Source organism: Balaenoptera borealis (assembly GCF_965194805.1).
Source record: "Balaenoptera borealis genome assembly, chromosome: 4".
Classification (NCBI taxonomy): domain Eukaryota; kingdom Metazoa; phylum Chordata; class Mammalia; order Artiodactyla; family Balaenopteridae; genus Balaenoptera; species Balaenoptera borealis.
This window is the reverse complement of record NC_138861.1, coordinates 76,365,583-76,379,987: the sequence shown is the minus strand read 5'-3', so window position 1 is coordinate 76,379,987 and position 14,405 is coordinate 76,365,583. Positions and strand designations below refer to the sequence as shown.

The following is a 14,405-nucleotide window of genomic DNA, read 5'->3' as shown; positions in this document are numbered from 1 at the left end:
AGCCTCTTTTTTGGTATGCATGTGTGAGACTCCGTCATGTGGCCGCCCAGCTGATGGTATACTTTCTATGCCGTGTGTGTAGCACGGTGCTGCAGCCTCGCCACGAGGAGGTGAAGCCATGGTCCTGCCTATCAGCAGGTGATAATCTGCTTGGAGCTAAAAGAGGTACATAAAAATTTAGCAACACAGGGCAGGATAACAGTAAGACAGTAAGAGTTCAGAGAAGGGAAGACAGGCAATAGTGACAGTCTGGAGACTCTAGAGAATATTTTCTAAAAATTTTTGTGAAAAATTTTTGGTCCAGAAATATATGGTCCAGAAAAATTGTAAGAATATATCTGCCACTTAGATTTAGCTGTTGTTAACACTGTATCACATTTGCTTTACCTATATATTATATATATAATATACATATATATGGTAGGTGTTGTGTGTATCACACAACATACTTTTTTTTCTTGCTAAAGTCACTTGAAACAAAATCATTTGAAATTCCAGCACACATCTCCTAAGAATAAGGAGACTCTCCTACATAACCATAATAGCATGACCACACATGAGAAAATTGACAACTCTTCCTTGATATCATCTAATATCCGGGCCCTATTCAAATTCAGAGCTTGGAGAACAGCAACAATAATCATAACATTTATCGAGCACTTATTATGTGCTAGGCACTCTGCTCGGTGCTGTATGGTTATTGCCTTGCTGCTGTATTTAATCTCCCTAACAAACAGGAATATTGTCAGGCACTGTTGTCATCTCATTTTATAGGCAAGGGAACAAGTTCAGGAGGTCAAGGGACTTGTGTGAAGTCCCACAGCTGGTAAGTGGTGGACCATTCCAGATCTAAGGCTTTCTGACTCTAGAACTCCCTTCTCAGACGCTACTCTAGTTAAGTAAAGAGCCTTCACCTGGGCCTTTAGGACTCAAGGGGGGATTGGATGTAAGAGGAGGGGAAGGAGGGCATTCCTGGGGCATGGGGTGAAATCCTGAGATCACAGTTTGGACGTTCAGGAGCTTTCAGGGCTAGCAAGTGACTGACCCGGCTGCACTTTGCCCCAGTTTCATCCCTCTGCTTTTTCTTCCCCGGGCCTTTTGATCGCACATTGCTTCTTTTCTCTTCCACTGGGGTTGAGTAGGGAAAATAGAAATTGTCACAGCTTGTTAGCAACTTTGGTGGAAGATCTGGCAGAAGAGAAGGGAAGCTGAAGTGTGGAGATGACCTGTGGATCTGGGTTTTCCATGTGGCCCACTGCAGTGTGATGGGGGCTGCGTCTGGCTTGGTGGCAAAATCTTGCCCGGCTGGGTAGCCTGGGTTTGAATGCCAAAGGATGTTGCAGGAAGAGCTCCTTTGCCTTTGGGGGGCCACCTTGGAAATGCCCCCATGGTCTAGTTGGTCTGACTGTGATCTTTCCTCTTCTTTCCCTTCTGCAGCTCGCAGACCTCTGAAGAGAGTGCCATTGAGACGGGTTCCAGCAGTTCTACCTTCATCAAGAGAGAGGATGAGACCATCGAGGACATCGACATGATGGACGACATTGGCATAGACTCCTCGGACCTGGTGGAAGACAGCTTCCTGTAACTGGCAGATTCGGGGGGGACCTTCCACTCCTGGAACCAACTTGGATCCTTTTAAGAAAACCACTTTACTGCAATGCAAAGTTTGAGGGGAGAACTTGGATGATGCGTAGAGAGAAGTTCCCAGCCAAGGGCCTCAGGGAGCCTTCTAAATACGAATGAATGGGATATTCTGAAATGAACTTTTTTGTTGTGGCCTCTGGCAAAGCTTCAGTAGCATCTCATTGGCATGTGAAGTTTGGAGGTAGATGGACAAGGAAATAACGGGCCACAGAAAACAAACTTTGCGATTCAGGGGCATTGGTGAGATTCCAACGTACACAACTTTTACTGCAACAAAACTCCAGCATTGTAATTATGTAAATAACTCTAACCAAGGATGTGTTTTGATTTGTATTAACTATCTTCCCTGGACTTCTGGAGAGACCACTCAGTCCACCCATGTACTTCATGCTTGAAACCTGGTATCAGCTGCTGTTGAACTTTCTTATGAAGTACATGCAAAACCACTTTTGAACCTTAAAAGGTACTGGTACTATAGCATTTTACTTTTTTTTTTTTTTTTTAGTGTTGAGGAGATAAAAGATAATAATTAACCAACTTTGTTTATTAGATTTGGGTCATTTATAAGCCCAACAACTCATTTTCATATTGTAATCTACGTTTATAATAATGCTACTGTTATCAGTAACGCTAAATGTGTAATATGTAACACGTTTTCCCTACAGAAAAAGCACAATTTAAAAAAAATCCTTACTAAGTAGGTGACAAGTTTGACAGTTTTGACATTTATATTAAATAACATGTTTCTGTATAAAATATGGTTATAGCTTTAGTGGATTAAATTTAGTTGGACATAGAGAACAAAGTAAGAGTAGTGTCTTCCAGCAAGTCAGAGTTTTTAACTATGTACTGAATAGTTCCCTAATCCATCGTACTAAAAGCAATTAACTGCCCTTTGAAGTAATGCGATTTGGAATAAATAAACAAAACCCCTAAATCCTAAATGTTCTCAATATTAAGGCATGAGTCTCTGCCTAACATGACTTCTCATATTATTACCCAGTGGAAAAAGTAATCGTCAGCAAAAAGACTGGATTTGCAGAGATTTTTTTCATGCCTGGTGATAATTCTGGTGGATCTCAACACATATATATTTTTAATTCTGCGAACCCTGAAAAAGTCAGAAGGATGCCCTGAACAGGAGCCCCATTCCTTCATTTCTTACCCCCGGGAGAAATAGTTTGGAACTCTGAGACAATAAAGGCATTGTTTAGTGAAGGCTGTGTGTGCCTTAGCCTGGATCCTTGGTCCCCATATGTAACTGGCAACCAGAATCATGAGATTCTATGTCCCCATCCGAGAGATTCTGAATTAATTAGGTCTGGGGGAGCAGAGACCTGTATTTTTATAAACATCCTGGCTGTTCTGATCAGCCAGATTTGGGGAACACCGGTGTAGATGACAGGAAGTTGCCATGGGAAAAAAATAATTTGAAATAGAAATCAACCACGTAGGAAGCCTGCTATTTAAATCTTTGGCTTTGGGTCAGTGACATTTAATGCCTTATAGCTGGCAATTGCTACCCTTAATTTAATTTTACAGTCTTAGCTGAGACTGAGCAAGCCAAATCTTGGTTTGGTAGGTCTTCTCACTGCATGGGGAACTGAACTCCCTCCCCAACGGTTTCCCGCCAAAAGGCATGTACAAAAATGATGCAATTCAGTGTACCAAGTCTCTGTATGACCAGGTCACTATTTTGGTGAAAAAAATTTTTAAGTTTTACTGATATTTTGGGGTTAGATGGGAGGACAGATTGTCACATCCATCCAGATTGTGAAACCGGTTGCTGTGGGTTCATTGGCATTCTGTGCGATACCACTTAATTGCTGACACCATATGAATGAAACATGGGCTGTGATTACTGCAATCACTGTGCGTACTCGTGGCAGGTGATGCTTTGGAAGATGTAGAAGCAATAACAAGGTACTTGACTACCTACTGGTGTAATCTCAATGCAAGCCCCACCTTTTTCATGGTAAGTGTGAAGACTGAGCCAGATTGGCCAATTAAAAAAGAAAACCTGACTAGGTTCTGTAGAGCCAATTAGACTTGAAATACATTTGTGTTTCTAGAATCACAGCTCAAGCACTCTGTTTATCGCTCCCTGTCCCTCGTACAGCCTCCTTTTGTTGGTGCTTTGCATTTTGATGTCCTTTGAGTCTTGCATGACATCATGAGGCTGGATGAAAATTCTCAGACCAGCAGGATCTAGTCCTGACGAATGCTGTCACCTGAGTTTGTATGTGGCTGCATTTTTTTTTTTTTTTTTTTCTCTCTTAAATAGTGTTTTCAGTGTATGACAGATTTGTTTCCTTTCTGGCCTCCTGCAAAGACCCCAGATGAAAATTTGTCAATTCTTCCTGCTTTCTATTTTTATGAAGACAATCAAAGTTGGCCTGAGAAACACAATTTGTGACTTTTTAAATGATTGATGATATCCTTAAAATGTGGTCTGCCAATCTGTACAAAATGGTCCTATTTTTGTGAAGAGGGACGTGAGATAAAATGATGTTATACATCAATATGTATATATGTATTTCTATATAGACTTGGAGAATACTGCCAAAACATTTATGACAAGCTGTATCACTGCCTTTGTTTATATTTTTTTAACTGTGATATTCCCCACAGGCACATTAACTGTTGCACTTTTGAATGTCCAAAATTTATATTTTAGAAATAATAAAGAGAAAAATACGTAAATGTTCCCAAAACAGTGGTGTGGTGAATGTTGGAGAACTAACTCGATAGGAAGAGTCTACCGATACAATTGTATTACAAATTGCCCCATTCATGTTTTTGTTTTAAAACGTGTAAATGAAGATCTTTATATTTCAATAAATGAGATATATATATATATATAATTTTAAATTATGCTAAGGTTTTAGCATTTTTGTCTTTAGTTTAACCATAAATTAAACCAATCCTGTTTAATTTACTTTAGTGACATTCTAGTAGGACTCTGTATTATGGTTTTAATGAAACCCATAGAAAATTCTAGTTTCAAACATTATTTGAGGTCGTTAGTTCTCAGAACCAGCATTTGACTTAAAGGTGACTGGCACCTAGCTCATCTTTAATCCTGTCTATTGTTTGTTATAGTAGCATTTTGTGCATTTTCCTCTGCACAAGGAATACAAGACTGCATTTACTCTGGACCCGGTTCAAACATTGTTCAAGTGCGTAAAATAAAAGGTTAAAGTCTTTTTTCACCATATCTTCTTCCCTGTCCCTGTCCCATTTCCCAGAGGAAGAACTGCATCTTTTTTGTGTGTTCTTTTATCCTTTCAGCCCCCTTTTTGTTCATCTGCTTATATACATATATACACATCTCTACTTTGCTTTATATTTTACCTAAATGGGATTGTACTTTATGTAATGCTTTGTAATGTGCTTTGTTCTTTCTTTTTAATAGACTTAAATTTTTTTAGAGCAGTTTTAAGTTCATAGCAAAATCGAGCAAAGGTACAGAGATTTCCCTCATACGCCCCCGTACATGCACCACCTCTCCCATTATCACCATCCCCCACAGAGTGGTACCTTTGTTAAGACTGAGGAACCTACATTGACACATCATTATCACCAGAGTCCACAGTGTTTTTTCTCTTTAAGTGCTATATTTTAGAGATCTCTGTCACAAGTATATATAGGTAAACCTTCCTCATTTTTTATCAGCTGCATAGTATCCCATTGTGTAAATATACCATAATTTATGCAATCTCATTCCCATAGATAGATTTATAGTTTCCAATCCTTTGCTATTAAAATGACTTCATGGACTTCCCTGGTGGCGCAGTGGTTAAGAATCCGCCTGCCAATGCAGGGGACACGGATTCGAGCCCTGGTCCGGGAAGATCCCACATGCCGCAGAGCAACTAAGCCCATGCACCACAACTACTGAGCCTGCGCTCTAGAGCCCGTGAGCACAGCTACTGAGCCTGTATGCCACAACTCCTGAAGCCTGCGTGCCTAGAGCCTGTGCTCCACAACAAGAGAAGCCACCACAATGAGAGGCCCGTGCACCACAATGAAGAGTAGCCCCCGCTCACTGCAACTGGAGAAAGCCCGCGCACAGCAACAAAAGCCCAACGCAGCCAAAAATAAATAAAATAAAATAGAGGGAGGAGCTTCAAGATGGCAGAGGAGTAAGACATGGAGATCATCTTCCTCCCCACAAATACATCAGAAATCCATCTACATGTGGAACAACTCTTACAGAACACCTACTGAACGCTGGCAGAAGACCTCAGACTTCCCAAAAGGCAAGAAACTCCCCACGTACCTGGATAGGGCAAAAGGAAAAACAGAGACAAAAGAATAGGGACGGGACCTGCACCAGGGGGAGGGAGCGGTGAAGGAGGAAAGATTTCCACACACTAGGAAGCCCCTTCACGGGCGGAGACTGCGGGTGGCGGAGGGGGGGAGCTTCGGAGCCACGGAGGAGAGCGCAGCCACAGGGGTGCGGAGGGCAAAGCAGAGAGATTCCCGCACAGAGGCTCGGCGCTGAGCAGCGCTCACCAGCCCGAGAGGCTTGTCTGCTCCCCCGCCGGGGCGGGCGGGGGCGGGGAGCTGAGGCTCGGGCTTCGGTGGCATCGCAGGGAGAGGACTGGGGTTGGCGGCGTGAACACAGCCTGAAGGGGTTAGCGCACCACGGCTAGCCGGGAGGGAGTCTAGGAAAAGGTCTGGAGCTGCCAAACAGGCGAGAGACTTTTTCTTGCCTCTTTGTTTCGCGGTGCGCGAGGAGAGGGGATTCAGAGCGCCGCCTAAACGAGCTCCAGAGACGGGCGCGAGCCGCGGTTATCAGCGCGGACCCCAGAGACAGGCGTGAGACGCTGAGGCTGCTGCTGCCGCCACCAAGAAGCCTGTGTGCGAGCACAGGTCACTATCCACACCGCCCCTCCCGGGAGCCTGTGCAGCCCGCCACTGCCAGGGTCCCGGGATCCAGGGACAACTTCCCTGGGAGAACGCATGGCGCGCCTCGGGCTGGTGCAACGTCATGCCGGCCTCTGCCACCGCAGGTTCACCCCGCATCCGTACCCCTCCCTCCCCCTGGCCTGAGTGAGCCAGAGCCCCCGAAGCAGCTGCTCCTTTAACCCCGTCCTGTATGAGCGAAGAACAGACGCCCTCAGGCGACGTACACGCAGAGGCGGGTCCAAATACAAAGCTGAAACCCGGGAACTGTGCGAACAAAGAAGAGAAGGGGAAATCTCTCCCAGCAGCCTCAGAAGCAGCGGATTAAAGCTCCACAAACAACTTGATGTGCCTGCATCTGTTGAATACCTGAATAGACAACAAATCATCCCAAATTGAGGAGGTGGACTTTGGGAGCAACGATATATATATATTTTTCCCTTTTTCTCTTTTTGTGAGTGTATGTGTATGCTTCTGTGTGTGACTTTGTATAGCTTTGCTTTTACCATTTGTCCTAAGGTTCTGTCTGTCCGTTTTTTTTGTTTGTTTGTTTGTTTTAGTCTAGTTTTTAGCACTTGTTATCATGGGTGTATTTGTTTTTTGGTTTGGTTGCTCTCTTCTTTCTTTCTTTTATATAATTACTTAAAAAATTTTTTTTAATAATTATTTTTTATTTTAATAACTTTATTTTATTTTATCTTCTTCTTCCTTTCCTTCTTTTTTTTCTCCCTTTTATTCTGAGCCGTGTGGATGACAGGCCCTTGGTGCTCCAGCCAGGCATCAGACCTGTGCCTCTGAGGTGGGAGAGCCAAGTTCAGGACATTGGTCCACAAGACACCTCCCAGCTCCACGAAAATATTACAAGCAACAAGGGAAAAACAGCAAATAACATACAAGGGAAAAACAACAAATAACACACAAGGGAATCCCCATAAGGTTAACAGCTGATCTTTCAGCAGAAACTCTGCAAGCCAGAAGGGAGTGGCAGGACATATATAAAGTGCTGATGGAGAAAAACCTACAACCAAGATTACTCTACCCAGCAAGGATCTCATTCAGATTTGACAGAGAAATTAAAACCTTTACAGACAAGCAAAAGCGAAGAGAATTCAGCACCACCAAACCAGCTTTACAACAAATGCTAAAGGAACTTCTCTAGGCAAGAAAGACAAGAGAAGGAAAAGACCTACAATAACAAACCCAAAACAATTAAGAAAATGGTAATAGGAACTTACATATTGATAATTACCTTAAATGTAAATGCATTAAATGCTCCAACCAAGAGACATAGACTGGCTGAATGGATACAAAAACAAAACCCATATATATGCTGTCCACAAGAGACCCACTTCAGACCTAGAGACACATACAGACTGAAAGTGAAGGGATGGAAAAAGATATTCCATGCAAATGGAAATCAAAAGAAAGCTGGAGTAGCAATTCTCATATCAGATAAAATAGACTTTAAAACAAAGACTATTACAAGAGACAAAGAAGGACACTACATAATGATCAAGGGATCAATCCAAGAAGAAGATATAACAATTGTAAATATTTATGCACCCAACATAGGAGCACCTCAATACATAAGGCAAATACTAACAGCCATAAAAGGGGAAATCGACAGTAACACAATCATAGTAGGGGACTTTAACACCCCACTTTCACCAATGGACAGATCATCCAAAATGAAAATAAATAAGGAAACACAAGCTTTAAATGACACATTAAACAAGATGGACTTAATTGATATTTATAGGACATTCCATCCAAAAACAACAGGATACACATTCTTCTCAAGTGCTCATGGAACATTCTCCAGGATAGATCATATCTTGGGTCACAAATCAAGCCTTGGAAAATTTAAGAAAATTGAAATCATATCAAGTATCTTTTCTGACCATAACGCTATGAGACTAGATACCAATTACAGGAAAAAATCTGTAAAAAATACAAACACATGGAGGCTAAACAATACACTACTTAATAACCAAGAGATCACTGAAGAAATCAAAGAAGAAATCAAAAAATACCTAGAAACAAATGACAATGAAAACATGACGACCCCAAACCTATGGGATGCAGCAAAAGCAGTGCTAAGAGGGAAGTTTTTAGTAATACAATCCTACCTCAAGAAACAAGAAACACCTCAAATAAACAACCTAACCTTACACCTAAAGCAATTAGAGAAAGAAGAACAAAAAAACCCCAAAGTTAGGAGAAGGAAAGAAATCATAAAGATCAGATCAGAAATAAATGAAAAAGAAATGAAGGAAACGATAGCAAAGATCAATAAAACTAAAAGCTTGTTGTTTGAGAAGATAAAAAAAATTGATAAACCATTAGCCAGACTCATCAAGAGAAAAAGGGAGAAGACTCAAATCAATAGAATTAGAAATGAAAAAGAAGTAACAACTGACACTGCAGAAATACAAAGGATCATGAGAGATTACTACAAGCAACTCTATGCCAATAAAATGGACAACCTGGAAGAAATGGACGCATTCTTAGAAATGCACAACCTTCCGTGACTGAACCAGGAAGAAATAGAAAATATGAACAGACCAATCACAAGCACTGAAATTGAAACTGTGATTAAAAATCTTCCAACAAACAAAAGCCCAGGACCAGATGGCTTCACAGGTGAATTCTATCAAACATTTAGAGAAGAGCTAACACCTATCCTTCTCAAACTCTTCCAAAATATAGCAGAGGGAGGAACACTCCCAAACTCATTCTACGAGGCCACCATCACCCTGATACCAAAACCAGACAAAGATGTCACAAAGAAAGAAAACCACAGGCCAATATCACTGATGAACACAGATGCAAAAATCCTCAGCAAAATACTAGCAAACAGAATCTAATAGCACATTAAAAGGATCATACACCATGAACAAGTGGGGTTTATCCCAGGAATGCAAGGATTCTTCAATATATGCAAGTCAATCAATTTGACACACCCTATTAACAAACTGAAGGAGAAAAACCATATGATCATCTCAATAGACGCAGAGAAAGCTTTTGACAAAATTCAACACCCATTTATGCTAAAAACCCTCCAGAAAGTAGGCATAGAGGGAACTTTCCTCAACATAATAAAGGCCATATATGAGAAACCCACAGCCAACACCATCCTCAATGGTGAAAAACTGAAACCATTTCCACTAAGATCAGGAACAAGACAAGGTTGCCCACTCTCACCACTATTCAACATAGTTTTGGAAGTGTTAGCCACAGCAATCAGAGAAGAAAAAGAAATAAAAGGAATCCAAATCGGAAAAGAAGAAGTAAAGCTGTCACTGTTTGCAGATGACATGATACTATACATAGAGAATCCTAAAGATGCTACCAGAAAACTACTAGAGCTAATCAATGAATTTGGTAAAGTAGCAGGATACAAAATTAATGCACAGAAATCTCTTGCATTCCTATACACTAACGATGAAAAATCTGAAGGAGAAATTAAGGAAACACTCCCATTTACCATTGCAACAAAAAGAATAAAATACCTAGGAATAAACCTACCTAAGGAGACAAAAGACCTGTATGCCGAAAACTACAAGACATTGATGAAAGAAATTAAAGATGATACAAAGAGATGGAGAGATATACCATGTTCTTGGATTGGAAGAATCAATATTGTGGAAATGACTCTACTACCCAAAGCAATCTACAGATCCAGTGCAATCCCTATCAAATTACCAATGGCACTTTTCACAGAACTAGAACAAAAAATTTCACAATTCATATGGAAACATGAAAGACCCTGAATAGCCAAAGCAATCTTGAGAAACAAAAACAGAGCTGGAGGAATCAGGCTCCCTGACTTCAGACAAAGCTACAGTAATCAAGACAGTATGGTACTGGCACAAAAACAGAAATATAGATCAATGGAACAGGATAGAAAGCCCAGAGATTAACCCATGCACATATGGTCACTTATTTTTGATAAAGGAGGGAAGAATATACAATGGAGAAAAGACAGCCTCTTCAATAAGTGGTGCTGGGTGAATGAATAAGCATTTTCAGAACTCTAATGGAAAACTGATGAACTCATAAAAGTGCTAATAAAAGATGAAGATAAAAAGAAATTAATTACATGGGACTGAGTGAACTGATGAGGATGATTATAATTTTTGTGACTTTCTGTTTGAATTTAAAAAATGTATTTGTAACATAAAAAAGTAAAGATATGATATTAAGTGAAGAAAAAAAAAAAAACAAAACGGCTTTGTTGAAAGCCTTCAGAGAGTTCAGGGTTTTACTGGGGCATGGCCACCCATCTCCTTGCATGGCCCTGCAATAAACCTTTCTCAGCTCCAAAAAAAAAAAAGTGGTGCTGGGAAAACTGGACTACATGTAAAAGAACGAAATTAGAACACTCCCTAACACCATACACAAAATAAACTCAAAATGGATTAAAGACCTAAATGTAAGGCCAGAGACTATAAAACTCTTTAGAGGAAAACATAGGCAGAAAACTCTATGACATAAATCACAGCAAGATCCTTTTTGACCCACCTCCTAGAGAAATGGAAAGAAGAACAAAAATAAACAAATGGGACCTAATGAAACTTAAAAGCTTTTGCACAGCAAAGGAAAACGTAAAGAAGACGAAAAGACAACCCTCAGAATGGGAGAAATTATTTACAAATGAAGCAACTGACAAAGGATTAACCTCCAAAATTTACAAGCAGCTCATGCAGCTCAATATCAAAAAAAGACAAATAACCCAATCCAAAAATAGGCAGAAGACCTAAATAGACATTTCTCCAAAGAAGATATACAGATTGCCAACAGACACATGAAAGGATGCTCAACATCACTAATCATTAGAGAAATGCAAATCAAAACTACAATGAGGTGTCACCTCACACTAGTCAGAATGGCCTTCATCAAAAAATCTACAAACAATACATGCTGGAGAGGGTGTGGAGAAAAGGGAACCCTCTTGCACTGTTGGTGGGAATGTAAATTGATACAGCCACTATGGAGAACAGTATGGAGGTTCCTTAAAGAACTAAAAATAGAACTACCCTATGACCCAGCAATCCCACTACTAGGCATATACCCTGAGAAAACCATAATTCAAAAAGAGTCATGAACCAAAATGTTCATTGCAGCTCTATTTACAATAGCCAGGACATGGAAGCAACCTAAGTGTCCATCATTGGATGAATGGATAAAGAAGATGTGGCACATATATATACAATGGAATATTACTCAGCCATAAAAAGAAACGAAAGTGAGGTATTTGTAGTGAGGTGGATGGACCTAGAGTCTGTCATACAGAGTGAAGTAAGTCAGAAAGAGAAAAACAAATACAGTATGCTAACACATACATATGGAATCTAAAAAAAAAAAAAAGGTCATGAAAAACCTAGGGGCAAGACGGTAATAAAGACACAGACCTACTAGAGAATGGACTTGAGGATATGGGGAGGGGGAAGGGTAAGCTGGGACAAAGTGAGAGAGTGGCATGGACTTATATACACTACCAAATGTAAAATAGATAGCTAGTGGGAAGCAGCCGCATAGCACAGGGAGATCAGCTCTGTGCTTTGTGATCACCTAGAGGGGTGGGATAGGGAGGGTGGGAGGGAGGGAGACGCAAGAGGGAAGAGATATGGGGACATATGTATATGTATAACTGATTCACTTTGTGATAAAGCAGAAACTAACACACCATTGTAAAGCAATTATACTCCAATAAAGATGTTAATAATGAATAAATAAATAAAATAAAATAAATTTTAAAAAAAGTAAAATGACTTCCTGAACGTCCTTGCACATACATCCTTGTGCACATACAGAAGTGTTTTGTTAGGACAGATTCCTAGAAATAAATTGCTAGGCCAAAAGGTGTGCAGAAGTAAACTGATATTGAGCCCATGTCTTCAGATATGATTGTCACGGTAAATTCTTGAACGTCTGCGTGTGAATCACCTGCTTTGCTAATTACCTGCAGTTTTACAGGGTTTCCTCTGCCTCACATTGCTCACTGATGGGAGGATGTGGGTTTTTGTGCTCTGAAGCATGCCAAATCAAAAGACTTCAGGAATTAAAAAAAAGATACAATTCATCTTATTTTCAATTCATGGATAATGCAGATTGATTATGTTGTTAATTGGAATATAGCCTCCTATTCCAACGTAACTCCTTATTGCCCATGTTCAGGTAGGCTGCAGATTAAAGCACACCTCTTTGGAGTTGAAGCTGAAAGGAGTTTGGCTGCAGGTTGGGTATTGGCTCAGCCTCTGTTTCAGCCCCAGGAAGGAGGCAGATCATCAGGAACAATAATCCTACTGATTAAACAATAGCTGCTTAATCTAGCATCAAATCAGTGCTCCAAGCACTGCCGAGAGATCTGTTTTTTTTCCTTTTTTAATGTATAATTCTACCTCTTAATTTAATGCAGGCAATTTTCTTACTTTATACAGTCATGATAATAAAAATGACTTTTACTGTTGGAAGGTTTTAGATCTTTTTCAAAGATCCTTTTCATGTTTACTTATTTTGAATCTTACAGTAACACTGAGGCAGGGAAGACTTTTTATAGCTGAGGAAACCACATGATTTCTAAAAATCATACAACAGTAATGAGAGCACTGGGATTAGAAATTCCAAATATACTAATTTCAGTGTTGTTTGCACTACAACAAACCATGGAAAAGCAAGAGTTACTGGGAAAAGTCAGTATTCAGAAATAGGTTGCTTTGCTTCTTGAAATATTTCAAAAGACAAGTGATGGACTAGCCAGCCTATAGAACTGTTTTACGCATTTGTATAAGAACAATCTCTTTTCAGGCTGTACTACAATTCTAATAATGGACATTATGATTTTAATAGCCATGTGCTTCATAAAATGCAGCTCAGGGAAATAGCTTAGAATATCTGAAACCATCATAAACTAGGCAATTTTCCCTGGGATAACAGGGCGATAGAAATGCTTTATTATCTCTGACTCCAAATACATATAAGGATAAGTCCAACCACATTGTTACAGCAAAATTAATATACTGTGTTTATAACAGACACAATTTTTTCACCCTCATCATTAAAATATATGTGAAAATATATATGTGGCCTTAATTAGCAGATTCCAACATTCTGTTCCACCCAGTTACATAAATAGCACCCGTGTCCTAAAGAATAATGGATGTATCCTCCCAAATGTATTCATACATGGGTAATGTTTCCATCACCCACATTCTTGTCTACATTTAAAGCGATGGAGACGTCAAGGACACATGGTCTCACGTGGCCAGGGAGGCATATTTGCTCACTGTTTCTGGTTTATAGGCTAATTGGAATTTTAAAAAGATTTGCCACATTATCCTGGCAGATGGTATTTTGCTTTATCATTATTCATGGGTATTAATGACTTCCCTCTGGAGCATGTGTATCCTGTCTATTTTGAATTTCATTATGTTTCATGCTGACTGCTCCAAACAGAATCAGATCCAGTATTTTCTGTGTGGCGCATAAGCTGCCGATTGTTTGGCTGGTCAAAGTTTTAGGCTTGATTAGGAATTAAGTAACTCTTTGAAATGAAGAAAACCTTTTTCTTCTCTGTCCTGAGGATTACATTACATGTCTTATTTTGTTGAGCTCCTACAGGATAGCATGTGATATCTGGTATATATGAAGACAATTCCAGAATGGATGCGTCTTTCATTAGCCTGAGATAATTAGACATCCTTTCTTTGTAGAAAGGTTGGGGTTTCCTTCCTAAATGGAGAAAATGTGTGAAAACGTGATGGAATAATCCGGCCCCAGAAAGTCATTTTTTAATTAATTCCTTCAACAAATACATATTAGAGAACAGCCTTTTCTTTGTTTCCTTG

The 14,405-nt window shown here is 40.0% G+C and overlaps 1 protein-coding gene across 7 annotated transcripts in view; it reads left to right on the top strand.

The window, feature by feature from the left end:
* The window catches only part of PDGFRA (platelet derived growth factor receptor alpha), a 46,927-nt gene extending 42,412 nt beyond the window's left edge, over positions 1-4,515 (top strand). For all 7 annotated transcript variants that reach the window (XM_082389918.1, XM_082389921.1, XM_082389923.1 and 4 more), the window contains one exon: positions 1,438-4,515. In XM_082389918.1, coding sequence (XP_082246044.1) covers positions 1,438-1,585 — 148 coding nt within the window. In that variant the 3' untranslated portion in view covers positions 1,586-4,515. The remainder of the gene's footprint in view (positions 1-1,437) is intronic.
* Positions 4,516-14,405: the final 9,890 nt, after the last annotated feature.